The sequence below is a fragment of the Plectropomus leopardus genome, chromosome 18 (assembly GCF_026936395.1).
Source record: "Plectropomus leopardus strain MGB_pleo_1.0 chromosome 18, ASM2693639v1, whole genome shotgun sequence".
Lineage (NCBI taxonomy): Eukaryota > Metazoa > Chordata > Actinopteri > Perciformes > Serranidae > Plectropomus > Plectropomus leopardus.
Genome location: NC_142193.1, coordinates 3,759,892 through 3,777,749, shown reverse-complemented (window position 1 = coordinate 3,777,749; position 17,858 = coordinate 3,759,892). Strand labels below are relative to the sequence as shown.

At 36.2% G+C, this 17,858-nt stretch overlaps 1 protein-coding gene across 3 annotated transcripts in view; it reads right to left on the bottom strand.

The window, feature by feature from the left end:
* Nucleotides 1-3,270: 3,270 nt before the first annotated feature.
* LOC121957289 (voltage-gated potassium channel KCNC1-like) overlaps nt 3,271-17,858 on the bottom strand; it is a 109,241-nt gene continuing 94,653 nt past the window's right edge. For 2 of the 3 annotated variants that reach the window (XR_015779634.1, XM_088091040.1), the window contains one exon: nt 3,271-13,774. Coding sequence is in view for 1 of the 3 variants with exons in the window: in XM_088091040.1 (XP_087947166.1) it covers nt 13,761-13,774 (14 nt within the window). In the remaining 2 variants the exon portion in view is untranslated. The remainder of the gene's footprint in view (nt 13,775-17,858) is intronic. The other variant, XR_015779635.1, reaches the window with a different exon arrangement.

The following is a 17,858-nucleotide window of genomic DNA, read 5'->3' as shown; positions in this document are numbered from 1 at the left end:
TACTATACCATGAATTACAGAGTATAGTTTGACTTTTTTAATGCCTTTTTGACGACATACAATAGTCATGCTTTTTTATACCATTTTGGAAGACATACCAAAGTATAGTGTTAATTTAAGATTTTGGCTGATAAACCAAAGTCTGATGTTTTTATGCCATTTTAGACGACAAACTGTACTATGAAGTTTTTATCAGTTTTTGAATGACATGCTATAGTATGATGTTTTTATCAGTTTTTGAAAGACATACAGTACTATGTTTTTATCAATTTTTGAACAACATGGTATGACATTTTTATCAATATTTGAATGACAAACTATACTATGACATTTTAATCAATTTTTGAACAACATACTGTAGTATGACATTTTTATCCACTTGTGAAAGACATAGGCTGTTTTTTCGACATAAGATACTTGGACGTGTGCTAAACTATGATGTGTCTCAATATTGTATACTATGTGGTTTTCAGGTGCTTATTTAAAATGTAATATTTTGAAATTTTTTGACATACTATACTATGATGTGTCTGGACATAGTATACTATGTGGTTTGTGGCAGTTTTTTTTGGCATGTCATATTTTGACATTTTTCGCAATACTATACCATGACATTTTCTCTCGTTTTTTTGACCTCCTATACTATGACTTTTTTAGCCATAAACTGACATACTATACGATGACGTATCAGTTTTTTTGGCATGTCATATTATGAAATTTTTCGACATACAATACCATGACGTTTTCAGTTGTTTTTTTGACATGTCATATTTTGACATTTTTTCGACATACTGTACTATGACATTTTCTGTCGTTTTTTTGACATTCTATAGTATGATGTTATTGGCTGTTTTTTTGACATACGATGACATGTCTCAATATGCTATAACTTGTGGTTTTCAGGTATTTTTGTCACGTCATAATTTGACACTTTTGATATACTATACTATGACTTTTTCTGTCTTTTTTACTACCTGCTCGACATGCGTTGACGTCATATTTTGACATTTTTTGACAAACTATACTTTTTTCGGTTGACATATTATGCTATGATGTTTTCTGTCGTTTTTCCACATGCTGTATTAGGACTTTTTTGGCCATTTTTTTGACATACTATACTATGACATCTCTCGACATGCTAAACCATGTGGTTTTCAGCTGCTTATTTGACATGTCATATTTTCACATTTTTCAACATACTATACTATGATATTTTTAGTAATTTTTTCAACGTGCTATATTATGATGTACTTGGCCTTTCATTTGACATACTTTACTATGGCGTGTCTCGACATGCCATACAAAGTGGACTTCAGCTGTATTTTTTTGTCATTTCATATTTTTTAGAATTACTATGCTATGATATTTTTGGCCAATTTTTCGACATACTATACTATGTCACAGGACATGCTATACTATGTTGTTTTCAGGTCTTTTCCATGTCATATTTTGACTTTTTCGTCGTTTTTTCGACACACTATATCATGATGTTCTTGGTTGTTTTTATAATATAATAACATGAGGTGTCTTGACATGCTATGCTATGTGGTTTTTAGTCCTTTTTTAGACATGTCGTATTTTGACATTTTTTTGAGATACTATACTATTACATTTTTACTATTACATACTCAACTATGAGGTGTCTTAAAAGGCTGTACTATATGGTTTTCAGCTGTTGGCATGCCATATTTTGACATGTACCGACACTGTACTATGAGGTTTTTATCAATATTGAATGACATACTATGACGTTTTAATCAATTTTTGAACGACATACAATACTGTGACATTTTTGTCATTTTATGAACAACATACTATACTGTGACTTTTTTCTATCAATTATTGGACGACATACTATACTATGATGTTTTTATCATTTTTTTGAACGACATACTATACTTTGATGTTGTCATCGTTTTTTGAACGACATACTACATACTATACTATGATGTTCTTAGAATTTTTTTGAACGACATATTATACTATGAAGTTTTTTTAACTATTACATTTTTCTACATTTTTTGAATGACCTATTAAACTATGATGTGTTTCTCAGTTTTTGAATGATGTACTATACTTTGATGTGTTTATCCATTTTTGAACGATGCAATTTCCTATGCTGTATTTATCATTTTTTAAGAAAGACATGCTAAACTATGATGCCATTCTAATTTTTTTAATGACATACTATACTATGACGTTTTATGTTTTATTAAGCAACAAACTATCATCATGACATTTTTTTTGATTTTTTACAAGACATTTTATCATTTTTTTAATGACATTCTATACAATGACGTTTTCAACAATTTCTGAACGACATACCTTACTACATCATTATTTATCCTTTTTTCAGGGACATACTATATCCTATGTCCTATGGTGGATATTTTTATATTTTTTTGGATGACATAAAATACTATAAAGTTTTTTTTCAGTTTTTTTTAATGACAATTACAAAATGTCTGGATCAATGTTTTACTGAAAAGTTAAACAACCATCCCTTAGGCGCTGAGGCCTTAGATGGTTTTCTTTTTTTCGCAGAAAACTATGTTTATAATCATCATACATTTATATTTACAATTATTTTACAAAATTATCATTATTTTAGGCAGTTTTTTCAGGTCATCCCCTTTGTTTTTTACTATCCTTTTTTGTGTGTGCTTTTTTTTCTCACTTTTTTGTTTTTTCTTTTACTAAGTTCTCACAAATTTGGGGGTCATTTCTTTTTAAGTTGGTCATTGCCTTCTTCCCATGTTTTTGGAAGAAACTCAGCAAATTTGCTCGTGTTTCAAAGAGTTAGCTGGCACTTGTATGACATGAAAATATTGTCAGTTTTTCTGCTGGGTCACTGTCTATACAGTAGTCTTATTGTGTCAGTAAGACATGAAATGTTAGTTTTATCATATGACATCAAATGTTAATATGTTAGTTTGGTGGTATCGATGCATTGATTGTGAACTTTTGACTTTTGACAGACAAGGTGAAGAGGAAAGCGCCTTGCGGATGGTGTTGTGCTGCTCAGTAGTAACCAAATTATGCTTCATGAAGCATCACTTTTATTTTCTGAGGCCACCAGATGGCACTCTATGTTTAATAAAGGGCTGGAAGCACACTGAGTTGCCATTCCTTGAGCTTTTCTTGTTGATTAATCCAAGCGCGCCATCTAGTGGGGTCATGAAATGTAGCTTCACTACTGCTCAGTATAGAATGATGTGACGATTACTCATAAACCACACAAAAGACCATAGTAAACACAGGACTCAAATGGAACGTTTTGGCATAAGCTTTTAATGTTTTTATTAAGTTTTCTAGGTTTTCTCTTTAAACTGAATTTGTTTGCTTTTTTCCCAGTAGTTTTGTGATTTTTTTTTAAATAATAATAATTATTATTCATCTGGATTTTATTTATCCTATCAGTAAAGGAGAAGAGTTGCTCAGGTAAATCAGCATTCACAGTCAAACCTTCATACATTTTAACAACAGAACTGTTTTTTTTTTTTTATAAGTCTCTTTTTCACAAATGCTGTTGAATTATTACACCTTTTTTGTTTCTTTACATGTTTCAAAAATAGAAAAGGTAAATAATAAACATTCCATTGAAATATATTTTATACAGTTCTTGACTCTATATTTTGTTTTTCCTCTCTCCAGTGTAGTGACAATAAAAATTATATCCAGCATCAGTCTTACCATAAACCCCTTCGTTAATGGAGGGAAGCCTCTCGCCTCTCTGTCTCTGGCATCCTTCTTTCTTTCTCTCCAATGGACACATAGCAACCGTTTAAGCCTGCTGAGGGGCCATCAACCAATCAATTGATCATCTGACTAATCAACCGTGTTATGGACCCCAGACCATCCTTCTAAGAGCTGTTCAAATAGCTGCATCTGGACTTATGGCATGATTTAAAAATGACTTAGAGAGAAGGCACAGCAAAATGAGCAGAAAATAACGGAAACTTAAAATGAAAAAAAAAAGTTATCCATTACCTCAGCATCCATGATTCAGTGAAAAGTTATCAGAGGTGAAAGGGAAGATGACCCAAGAATATACTGAGGAAATGTTATGAAATAAACAGAAAAATGAAAGCTAACTACCAAAACAAGCATCAAAAAGCCTTGACGCAGGTGCTCTGAAGCTTCTGGACTCTGGATTGGACTCATGAAACTGAACCCGTTTGCCTCCAGAAAGTGATCACATGGGAAAAGTGGCTTTACCGGTGAAGAATGCCCATGCTGCACAAAATAAGCACAAAAATGAAATAAAATAATAACATTTTTTAAGTTAATAAATGATTACGGAAAAAAAAGTTTATTGTGTCCTACACTGTGTCTTCTAACCTAAAAGAGAAAGGAAGAGAGGAAGACGAGAACCTTTTTTGTTTTGTTTTGTTTGTTTTTTTAAACTGTGGAGAGGCTTCCCTTCACATGGCCATTTGCATTAAAGTTAAAGTCATCGTTTTAAAATTTCCCACGCATGCATTTAGAATTCATCTCCAAAACATAGGATAGAAAAACACAAGAACAAGGGATGCAAAAAGAAGCTTCTTCCTCAAAATAGCTAACAGGGGAGGGGAGGAGGAAGAGGAGGAACGGAGAAAGATAAAGAGAGAGAGAGAGAGACAGAGAGAGAGAGAGAGAGAGAGAGAGAGAGGAGAAGTGAGGAGCATGGGATGAGAGGAGGAGCGGTTGCTGCAGGAAACACAGACTGGAGTTTTAGAGCCCAACTAGCTAACTACAAACTGGAACAAAACAAAATCTATGTTAAGCATGAACGTTCATTCTTTACTCCTCTTGGCATACATCTTCTGTAGGTAGATTTATTTCTGTTTTTCGGCTATCTAACCCATTTTCTAGTACAATGTAGGCTGGTGGGTAATTCTAATTTATAAGCTTTTGAGAGGTCTGTGGGATATTTGGCCTATTTATAATTTGAGGCTCAACCAGTTTATCAGGAAAATGCAGGCTAGTAAGGCTTTGCTGACATTAGGTAGCCAAGGTCAATTTAACTTATAGTTCACTTACTAGCTTTTCAGAAGACTGTGAGATAGCCTGTTATTTACAGTTTTAGGCTAGCTAACCAGTTTATCAGGACAATGTAGGGTAGAAGGGCTTATAGCTAGCCATGCTATCTTTGATTAAGGTTCCACTTCTTTGTTTTTCAGAGGACTGAGATATTAAAATTTCAGGCTGTTAAGTAAACAGTAAACTTGGACTATATATGCTAGTAGAGTTTAGCAGCAACTAGTGGGTCATGACAAATTTTACTTAAGATTCACTAAATAGCTTTTTAGAAAACTATGAAATATTATTTATATTTTTAGGTGAGCGGTAGCTTACCATTGTTTTGACAATGTAAGATAGTAGAGCTAGGTGGAAACTAGCTAGCCATGGTCACTTTCACTTAAAGTTCACTTAGCTCTTCAGAAGACCATGACATACTATTTATAACTTTAGGTTAGCTCACCAGTTCAGACAATTTAGGCTGTTAACCTAAGTTCCACTCATTAGTTTTTTGAGGACCCTGAGATTCTATTTATGATTTTTTTTGAGGCCAATTTTAAGTTGTGCTCAACATATATGTCAATCAATGTGAGTAGTTAATTTTAGCATATCTCTACATGCCTATACTGTCCAGACTGACTCACTAACTTCCCTAAAATAATACAAGTTGGTTTTAAATTTTAGGTCTTAGCTTGAGTCTGGCTGCTTGTTTAAATGGTAAATCCTTCAGGCAGTAAACTGCTGCTCTGCATGTGTTCAAACTTTTCTACGTGTTACTTTTGACCAATTCCAAACCAATGATGTCACGCCAGGTGTTTTTCAACGGCCATCTTGGGAAAATAAACCACTGTGTCATTCTGGATGTGGCCAGATGTATAACTTTCATGAAAGTTGTAACCCACAGAGCAGCAACCATTTCTGCCCCATTTATGTAATTCACCACCCAACAATCAGAACGTGTAAACAGGCTTTTAAAACTCCAATCAGCATTAAAGGGGCTTGTGACAGCGGGCAGAGCAGCTCCTCTGCATCTTGTCCTGATATGTTTGGTCATCGTTTTGGGTTTCAAGTAAAGTTGCACTATTGGTTAGCTCAGCTGTCAGATTTTTCACAGAGGTGTGGCTTCACTCAATTTTCACAACACACTTCCTTTTCTTACACACAGGTCATTTATAGACAAACATGCACATTCTTAGACACATTCATACACACACATAACCAAAACCCTAAAAAAGACCCTATACCATTATTGCTCTGTCCCCACTACACTGCAGTGGAAAAATGAAGGTTTCTTTTTGTCTTACTGGAACTGCACTGCCATCACTTCCTCTTCTCCTTCTCCAACTGTCATATCCTGTATCTATTATGACTTATTTAGGTTGGTTTCTGAAGCAACATGCCTTAGGAAATGTGTGGAAGGAAAGGGGTGGATCCGATTGTGATGCAGGGCTGCACCCATGTCCTATGAAACATTGAAACATTTCTGTTCTATACTTCCAAATATCAAACAAGACATTGACTATCTTTGCAGTGGCAGCTGCTCAGTTTGCTCTTGCCAACTGAGCAACAAAGATAAGCTTCACAGGTTTCTAGAGGACTTACAATTTTCCAATCTTTCAATGTCAATAAACCATTTTGCAAGTTTGTTCTTGTGTGCTTTCTTTTGTAAAAAAGGGAGCATTTTCAACTTCTATGCATGATATGATCTCCACTCATGTTAGATTTTATAAGGGACACAGACTGAATGGGAACAGCACAAGGACTGCAAGACAAAGACCCAGAAGAGCATTTGGTTGGACCATCAGGGTTTCCATGAGGTCTCAACCAGTCAACTTAGTCTTAACAGAATTAATCTTCATCAAACATTACAACCAAAATCTTGAGAAAGACTGCTGTCAGCTGAGCCTGTCTTGCAAACTGTAGTTTTAAAGTTGCGGGTGCAATGGCAAACACTATCAAGTCACATAATAGGAATGGGAGGATCCAGCCTTTTGGGAGCTTGAGCTATGCTAGAGACTAGAAGTCAAACTATCTTGGCCTCAGCTATTTTACTTTTTGTCACCCTTGTTTCTTTAATCTGTCTCTCCAAAGATTTTCAACAAATTAGGGAAATATCCCTGTACTGCTTGCCTTTAGGTAGAAACAAACAAATTTATGGACAATTCTGATTGGCGGTATTGTCTGTTAACATTGTTGGCTCAATCACATACAGTTTTATTGCTAGAAAAATCTTTATATTTATCTTCATGTCTACAATAAGAGGTTAAAGTCATGGTAGAAGTCCCCTTGTATCATTTACTCTGCAGTGACATATATTTGGACATCTATAAGGGCTGCATTTGCCCCCCTGACTAAACCCCCCAAACCCCACCTGAGACACATAACCAGTTGTTATCCAACAGCACAATGACATAAAGCCTTTAGCCCAACTGATGTGTGCATAGGCTATCTTTATGTTCACTGCATGCTCGAATACAAAAGCATTTATCGATCCATTCTTATCATCTTCATGATCATAACTGCATGTGTTACAAAACACAAAGTAATTGACATGTAAACCAAAAAACTGCAGTTGTAAGAAAATGTAAAAGAAATGCTAACAGAAACAAAAGCAACAAAATTAATGACACTGATAGAAGTGGTGTTTGCCTTGGTATAGCTACAGTACATTACGTAGGTAGGCTATTGTTATTTTTGACATTTCTTGAGCTCAACTTTACACCTTTAGGAAGACAAGTGATATCAAACACCAACTGATTCCTGTCACATACAGTACCAAATAAAAAAAGAACACCCTGGAAGCAATGACATCTAGTGCAGTGTGGAAGGACACAGTGTAAACCAAAAGGACAGAAAAATCAACTTCCAGCTTTAAGTCTTGTTGCCGGGATCGACTGAAATGATCATAATGTTCATTAGAAACTATTATCTGAAACTTGAAACCTTCCTGAAAGTACATACTGCAGCATTAGAATATCTCAACATTCCACCTCTCAGATTTTTGATACAGTATATTCCTGAGATAGGCCCTGTCTCCTATTTGATTTTTGGCTCCCTGGTATTTGTTAAGACTCCCCCAGAACGATACAGAGAATAGTATGCATGTATAAAAAAAAAAATCAAGTGTGATGACATACAGTGATTTTGATGGATAGCAAATCATAACCTTTGTGGTCCCCAAAATGCACAACATAGTGCAAACCAAACTTCATACATAACCAGCCGGGGAATTTCGTATTTTTCAGCCCTGGCCCTTCAAGTTATCAGGTTCAGGTAGCATGGCTGAATACGCTGTAAATGCTACAGTGATAATCTCTGATTTTGATTTAGGTCAGTGCCTGACCTAAGACACAATAAAATAATACATACTGGATTGACTTTGAATTATGGGGGGAAAAATATTTCCTACAGTTGAAGACTTTCAAACTTTAGAAGTATGGGAGTACCTAGGACTTTCCAAATCTGCAATTTGTCAAACAGCTTTTCTGCTGTGTTCAGTAATAATGTAAAAACAATCAAAGTTGAAAAACCCGCAGAACAAAAAAGTTTTTACTGGCAATCAAAATGTTTCTTATTTAAAACAAAGGAGCAGACCTGGCACATCTTGCATGGATTGCCAGTCCTAGCAATAAAAAAACTTAGGAGTTAGGTTACAAGATCAGAGAATTTAAATCAGTACAAAGAATATAGGTCTTAAGTTAGATCTTATGGAAGTTTTTTGTCCCCTATTAGGCCAGCAGTGTGATGATGGTTGAACACGTTCCAGTACATATGGCCAGGTTTTGTGAGGGTCCAGTCCAAATGTCAACTTTTTAAACTTGACAGCCCCAAGTGAAAATGGTGAAGTATAGCTACTGAACTTCTCTGCAGGAGAATGCATATTTGTTTGCAAATAGCAAAATATGTTTGCTTTCTGTCATTTGTTAGAATTAGATATATATATTTATATATATTTTTTATATTTTGGTTTGTTGTTATAACCTCACTGTATGTCAGCCACAAAATAAAAAAACGTACACACTTGGATGGATTATGAGACATTGGGCACCTCAGCAAAGACATGTAAAAACTCTACCGGACTGTCTGAGTCTTAGTGTGTTTGAGTGTCTTGGTAATACTTTTGTGTCTCTTTGTAGTCGCTTTGCTTCTCTTTGTTTTCATTTTGCTTCTTGTAGTCTTCTTATGTGTCTTTGTAGGAGTTTTGAGTCTCTTTGTGGTCTTTTTGTGTCTCTTTATAGTCATTTGGCATCTCTTTGTAGTTTTTTTTGCATCTTTTTGTAGTCAATTTGCTGTCTTGTAGTTGTTCTATCTATGAAGCACTTTTTGAGTCTCTTTGTGGTGGCTTTGTGTATCTTTATGACTATATTGACTAATATGCTTATCTTTTGTTGTTTTGCTTCTCTTTGTAGAATTTGTTTTAGTTGCTTTTGACATTTTTTTCAACTGTCTCTTTTTGGTCATTTTGTGTCTAAATTAATATGATCAACAATCCAAAGATGATATTGGCCACTTTAAACAGGGCTCCTATCCCTTGGGTCCCTATGGCTATTCCCTGCAGGCCTGTTTCATAATCCATCCATGCCGACAAAGATTCAAATAATTTTAGCGAAGTGGTTGGCCAACATGGTATCATAAACCAAATCCTGCTTAATACAGAGCAATAGAAATCAATAAAACAGCATCAAAAATGAACATTAATGCTCATATGAGACAAATAAAAAAGACAAAAGAGGAAAAACCAGCACAATTTACAGCATTTGATAACACATCTGTCTAGTACCTGCTAGCTTTCAGTCCACCCAAAGTGCTTCTGCCACCTTTGAAGGCATTTCCATCTTCCTGCATATTTCCTTTTGTATATCTAATTCATCTAAATCTGTATAGAGAATGTAAGAAAAACTGTTTTTCCCACAGCCAGCAGAATGTCCTTTCTTCTTATTTTTCTGGTGATGGGGTACTTGGCCAACCCTTTTTGAACACACAGAGCCAAGATGGCTGCCTCTCATCCAAGGGGAACCACTACCAATAGTAGCTACAGTTCATCCATTCATACTGCTGGTCTGACAAATGAGCTGCACACTATACATCTGTGCCTCTTTTGCTCCTACCTTGTCTCATCAGGATGTATTAGCAGGTAACAGATATAACCTAATTAGAGCAGCCTGTTGTAGGTCTTTGACTACGGTGTTTAAATACGACTTGCGGTTATTGCATATTATCTCACAAACTAATTACTAAAGTCTTTCTAATAGGATGACTTTCAAGGATAATGCATTGATACGATATGGTCTGGTTTTTATGCAAATTGTGGTATTAAAAGCCAAGGAGATTTCAATATTGTGATGTGTTATTTTGTACTTTATTTAGTGAATTATCACATTTCAATGCAGTTACACTTTCATGCAACACTAGAAGAAAGTGATTATTTTCCTGGTCCAATTTCGGAAACAAAAGCATGAAAACCTGAACGATAAGGGATGTTTAACTAAGCAAGAATGTGGCTGCATTCCAACTAAATCAAGTAGAATTAATAATTCACAAATCTCATTCATTACACAGGTGAATCCCATGTTCTCATGTATTCATGTGATTTGCTGGCAGAGTCAAAGGGCAGAAATGGTAAAGCTACAACATGTAAAAGCTCCTGGAGCAAACATTTGCAGATGACACCCTTTAATTTACTTTTAGTCATTTTAATTTGAGGTGATATATTTCCATGAAGACTTTAAATCTTTTGATTTTGTCTTTCTTTTTGTTTGATCAGGTCCTTGGCTACCATTGAGAACACAGAAGTTATATCATCTGTATTTGAAATTAATGAGGAAATTCATTTATATGTATTGAGTTTTTTTATGGCTGATGCTGATATTTTTTGCCTAAATGTGATGGTTTTTAGGCCTTAATTTCAAGACCGTTCCTGCACACAAGCGGGGTTACAAGTGTGTACAAGTGTGTATGTTCAAAAAGAAAACCAAAGAAGCCTGCACATTGTCCCATTCAGTCATAATGTTTCATTCCTCAGGCCTTCATCAGGCAAAAATCATGCAGATAAACTGTTTGTCCGATTTTATTTTATTTTATTTATTTTTTTGGAGGATTCTTTGGTTTACTTTCAGATTGTTTTTTGGCAAAAACTTTTTTATACCCTACATCAGGCCACAACGTTGGGAGGTAACATTTAGTTTTATATCACTTAAAAGTTAATGCAAAATGTAGAGTTTTTCTTTTTCTTTTAACGCCTGAAAAAAACTCAAATAATGTTGGTTGGATATGGACTTTGATATTTCTTAACTCCTGGCTATGGCCTTGTGTTTGTTCATACTTAAATGGTACATATCAATTTCATTCTAGGCCTATAGATTGCAAACTGATTTTAAGATTATCCCTAACAGCTAACTGATAATAAAGAAGGGAAATTACAAAAAGCAATTGGTCGTTGGTGAAATGAAACAATTAATTTTTAATCTGACCTAAACAAATAGTGGAACTACAGCCCTGGATGATGAGGCAGCCATCTTGTACCTTCTTAGACCTGCCTTGACCATTGTATGGGTAACAACCTCCACCTGTACCTATCCCTGACTTATCCTTGACCATAAACTTTGGATGACCTTTCTATACTTGATAGTGTGGCATTCTTGATATCAAGGTCAAGAAAAAAAAAAGGGAGAACAGACATTTTCAGTTCAAACACACTGAATCAATGACATCTCTGAGTGGACAGCACAGTTCAGGTCAACATCAGTTGGATAGTCCTGGGTCCACATTGTGACACAGACACAAGCAGCTGCCATTGGAGAGAGTTACGTATAAGGGTTCTGGTAAAAGGCTACAAGAGGAAGAAGAAAGGGAAGAAGAGGAGGAAGAAGAAGCAGAGTAGCAGCCAGGTGAGAAGTTGAAGTAATAGTAGACAAACTTGTAGTAGCAGAGTAAATACTTGCAGAAGTTCGGAGGAGTCTTCTTGGATTTCAGAGGGGGTGGGGGTCTCCTAAGGTTTCTTAAAGAAAACAAAACAGGGTAGATGTAGCAACCCTTTTTTTTTCTTAATTATTTGTGTTTTATCATTAAAAACAAAATTGATAAAATCTTTTAAACATAATTCTACTTTTCTTTTGTTGTTGCATATAACATAATTTCTCTTAAATGTTCTTGTTTAAATTCTCAATTTCTAGCCCTGTTATTCATGGGGGAGATCAGAATGGCTTGCAGAAGTCATGCAGAATATTCATGCTGGTAAACAATGTCATAAAAATGCATTTCTAATTTGCAATCGTTGCCATTTTTTGTCCCTAGAATAGTTGCTCGAAGATGTTCTCCCGCTCCTGCTGAATACCTGCTTTCTTTAAAAAGCCTCTATCTTCTTGCCCCACATCTCCAGAGGTATAGTGTATGGTCTGCAGAATCTCCCTCTTTCCCTCAGAGGGGGAGGGAGCTCCTCTTCATCCATCATGCCTTCTGAGAGTATTTTGCTGCAGAAGATGCTGTTTTGCACATATTAGCAGCCAGTTAGAGGGGGTTAAAAAGTAGCTTGGGTGATGATGACTTTGCATTGACATTGCTGCATGAAAAAAAAAAAAGAAAAAGAAATCTATGGTCTCTCTCCCCCTTTCTCATGGTCTCCCTCCATTCTCTCTCCCCCCTTTTTTAATCCATCCATTGTGTCTTTGACTGTCTTTCTTCAGGTTTTAATTGGTTTCATTCATGCCATGCAGTTTTGCTAAAGAGGAGGAGCAGCAGCGATGCTGAGATGCAGGGATGTGGGGGGGGGGGTCAAGATACTGTAAACACTCAAGAGGGAAAGAGAGAGTGAGAAAGAGAGAAAGAGGGTCAATCACATCTCTGTTTTTCATCGACACCTTCTTTTCTTAAGCAGATGTTATGGCCAGTTTCTTGTCTTTGAGGGCTTTTGTGAAACCCAAACTGGTACGATCATCCATGTGTCCGTCTTTGGGTTCATTCCATCACAAGGTGAATAAAAACTGGCTCTTTGACAGTATTTAAACTCAGCTGAACAAGAAGTACCAAGATGTCAAATGTCTCCTGGAAGATCTATCAAATTCAGTATCGGGATTATGTCAAATATACATGTGATATGGCTGATGTTTTCTGATATGTATGAGTAGATTTCAGCCTGCTGTTAGAGGTCCTGTAGCTCAGCAGAGATCAGCAGGGCAGCCCGGCCTGTGCAGCCCAGCACCAACACTGGATCGGACTCCGACAGAGCCGTAAGACATCACAATGGACCACCCTCACCTTGCATAGTGCTTTGAGTGCCAAAACAATGGCACCTTCACTGGAAGTCAGCAGTTGTCAATGAATCTTCTTGAAATTAAGAGTAAAGCAACAACGCAACTAAAATAGAGGGCATCCTTGTTGCATGGTCTGCAGATCCATGTTTGTCACGGCCCTCTGGCTGCTACTCTGGGAGCATCCATGCTGTGATTTGCTCTGCAAAGCAGCTCAAAAGAGGTGGAAATGTTTTTCTCTCCCATCTAAAAATAGCTTATATGCAATCGTAACCATTTTCTTCATCAGGATCGTCAGCCAGGTTGCATTTGAATGTGTCACACAGATGATGAAAATGTTCAGGTCAGAGTGTCAGTGATGGTTTCCGCCACCCGTCTTCTTTTTTCTCTTTCTCTCTATCTCCCTCCCTTTTTCTACAGTGAATCCCGTTGGGGGGTGGGGGGTGAAGGAGCAGCAGTTTAAAGTTTATAGATTTCCTCTTCTTGTAGGGAAAGGGGAGGGGGGGGGGTTTAGAAACTCAGCACTGAAAGGGAAAAAGAAAAGAGAAATTAGTGTGGAAAAGAAGTGAATAAGTACCAACTCTTGACGCTCAGACACCAGACCATGGCATAGAGTTTGATGGTACCCTGATGAAGGCTCAACAAACTTTTTTCAGAGTTAATGTTAAACCAATAAAAAGATCATCAAAACATCATAATCTAATTGAAAACACTGTGATTGATTGAACATTTGGTAAACTTTTGATTTTACTATATTCAAACCGTTTTTTTTTTGTTGAAGACTTTTAGTGGATTTAGTTACACCCAGGTCTGGTGCAGTTCAAGGTCAACGGCCATTTCACACAAACTGTTAGTCAATAAAATCATGCTGGTGGATAAAGTAATGTTTTCTTTTGATTTTTTAAAGAATGGCATCTGTGTATTTCTTGAATTGATTGCACCGGCTGTTCATCAGTTCAAACCTAGCGTATTTGTAATGAAAGTGTTTAAGGGTTATTTTAAGCATCACTATATTAAAGTGTGTTACTCCTTGTGAACTGGTTCTTACATATAGGAATAGTTAATAATATTTACATCCACTAACTGCTGGGTAGAACTGTTGTCTAGCTAACTAAAGCAACTGACAAAGCTAACAAAAGTCTGCTAATATTTGACCCATTTAAAGAGTAAACCAGGTAACGTTGAGTATGGTCGACATATATTAATAACAATGAATTGTTACGTTTTTAAAATACATTTCATAAAAATAAGACAACATATCCCAAATTATAAACATTATGCTAATAATATGACTAAATGAATGAATAGCGTTGGATGCATGCTCAGGGACGGCATGTAAATTTCCACATGCTGTCTCTATGTGCATGGTATCCTTTCAAAATAAACCTCCATGTTCACAGGAAACTTGATTTTGTTACCAATACTATTTTAGGTGTAGGCAACAAAACAGCTTGGTTAGGCCTTGAGTAGCCTTTGTAAAATAATTTAAAAAAAACGTTGACACAAACACTGGTCCTCCGACTGAAACTTCTGTGTTTGTTTTACCCATCACTCCCTCCCTATGTTTATTGTCTCGCTCTTGATGCTACGTGATTGCAGTGGATAGGTTTTACAATGCAGTAACATAAAAGCCTGGTGCGTATCATAGAGATGCTAAAGGGTGCCTTATGTGTCAGAATCAGACGCCAGTGGACGCTGACCAAGCTGCCTTATTTTAAACCCTGGGAATGGGAACGGGCTGCTAAAACTGTAATTTTTGGAAGTTATACTAGCTTGTGATGCTACAATGACTCTGTTTAACTGTTTAAATTGCTTTTGGACAGCAATATAAATGTTTGCTAGCAACCAACTTACAAATTGCTAGTTTTTTTACTAGTTAAGACATTTCTTAAGCTTTAATGGCACAACAAGTGAATCATTACTCTGAAACAAGTTGGTCGTTACTGAGAACTTAGGACGGACTTTTCAGTCAGTGACAGATTAATTAATAGCTGGTGCAATCCAACCCAAATCTATTGGTGTTGGCCGGTCAGATTGTTTATCACAGACTCACATTTTACAACTGACATGGGACCAATTTTACATATGACTATTAATCCCCATATCAGTTGATTTAAGGAGATAACATAAGCAAAACAATTATTTCACCCACCATCACACAAAATTTAAATTTAATCTTTTATGCAATTATTTTGATTTCCATTTCCTCTGCTGAAAATGATTTGATATCTTTCTGAGGTCCAGTGTGGAACCACATCAGATACAGGCCTGTTTCCCAAAAGCACCTTGGTAAGATCGACTGTTTGTTGGTATGCAGTACATCGACAATTTTGTCTTGTCTCAAGTTTGACGAAACAGTTTTGGTTCAAAATCTGTTTAATATCTATTTCTGGAGCTTTCAACCACACGTCACAATTAAATTAATGATTAACACCTTATTTTGTTTGAAGCCCATTATACCTTTGCACACCTTGCCACATCTATTCATGTGTCACATGTCTATGCATGGTCGTAAGTTCCACCAGGAAGAGATTTCTCCTTTAAACTGTTCAGATGTTTCATATGAATAATTTTTCAAGGCTTAACCATTTCTTAAAAACATAAAAGACTGAAGAAAAGTCCAAAATATACATTTCAATTTTGACATCTAGCTCCACCTTGACCAGCTACAACAGAATTCTACTTATACTTTAATGCATAAGCAATAATAATCTATTAATGTTACATAAAAAAATATGGCAGTCAAGGGACAGTATTCTGCAGAATGTGTACTTTTACTTTCAATACTACACTTGTCATGCAGGTCTTTAACTTGAAATAGAGTATTTCTGCTTTGTTTTATTGGTACTTTTGGCAAAAGATCTTTCATCACTGACAGGGGATAGTGACTGAGCCATCTATACATCAACTTGGCAAACTCCATCTGCAGATGAAGACAGTGAGATGTGGTTGAAGGCTCTTGACTCTGGGAAAAAGCTAATAACCAAATGTGGAGCTGATTTTTTTTTCCAATTGATGACATATAAGACAATAAATACAAAGCATGGTGCTGTAACTGCGACCATATCCAGACTACAGACTGAATCACTGTGATGTTGCATCAAAAAAAACAAAAACAAAAAAAAAACAATAATCACTTCCAGAAAGATAACTAGCCATTGATTTTATTTGTGGATATGTGAAATCTGCAAACTTGTTTGTTTCTGTTGTCATTTAATGTACCTGCTGTGTTTTTTCAGCTATGTACTTTGGTGCTTTGTCTTTGAAGAACACAATCTACCAATACACTAAGCAACATATTACTGTGGAAGGGGCCACAGCAAAACATATTTTAGCCACCTAAAGAAACCAATATGAGTTCAATTGTACACCATATTTTGAATACTTTTGCTCCTTTACCTTACACATAAACCAATCAAGGCAGTCATAGAAAAATTAAAGCAAAATTACTGTTTTTGTGGATGGAGTCTCGTGGTTTTGAGACAACAGCTTTGGCTACCCTTTCGGAAAGAGCTGTCTATTGGCAAGGTAAGGCTGTGAGATATTCTAAATATGGTGTACACTTTAACTAAAAATGATTATTTAGATGAGGCTTTAGGGTAGCTAAAAAACTAACCAATTGGGGCAACGTTTTTTTCACTGCCATTTCATTTTATTTATGTGAAACATTTTTTTTTTTTTTTTTTTTACCCGGAAATTACTGCACTGAAAACATTGTGATTCAGTCAATATAATATTGTCTTTTAACTTACTGTCTATACCAAAAGTGAACCATAATGTCAAAAGATTTAATCCCACAGATGCTAGTGGGAAAGAGGTCATCGGAGATTCTTTCAATGGGATTTACAATGTCAGCCATTGTAGGAACCCTTCCTTCTTTAATGCACAACTTTCCAAAGAGAATCCAGGTTGGGTCACAAATGTGTACACTGAAAGACTTCTACAATGGCAGACTGAGTGTTCCAACCCTAAAAACTAGTTACCAGTGGTGCTCAGTAAAAAATTAGTCTTAAACTCCCAAAATATAATACTGTACACCAAGGCAAGGAAATGATAGGCCAAACACACCACCGAAGCAAAGAAAAGACACCACTACAAAGCTAGCTCAGCCCAGCCAGCATGCAAGTACACAGAGCTCGAATGTGACACACTAACGTTTCTCTCTGTAACTCACTCACACAGATACAATCTACACAAGTCCTCGGGGGGCTGCTCAGTCCTCTGATATAGTAAATCTTTGGATGCTAATTAAGAAACTGATGAGACATCAAGGACACAAAGTTTGTGAAATCAAAAGATGTCAAAGTTGAAACCAGAGGACTGCTGCCAACCAGGACTGGGCTGAAATCCAGACCAAGAGCTGAGAGTGGAGCATCTCAGTTGGTGTGTCCTGCATATGTACAAACCAGACCTTGGCCAAATGATTTTAGCTTTTTGTTTCATCCCACTTGAGCTTAGACCAGCAGGGTTTGCTGTATCCGGTACATTTATTTTTAATTCATCTTGCTGTGGCGCAGTTTGCAAAGTGCAATTTTTCTGCACCTGTGGGGGATTAAACAAGCTGTAGCTGGTGTTTGACCCAGGTGTGGTTCACACTAAGGCTACACG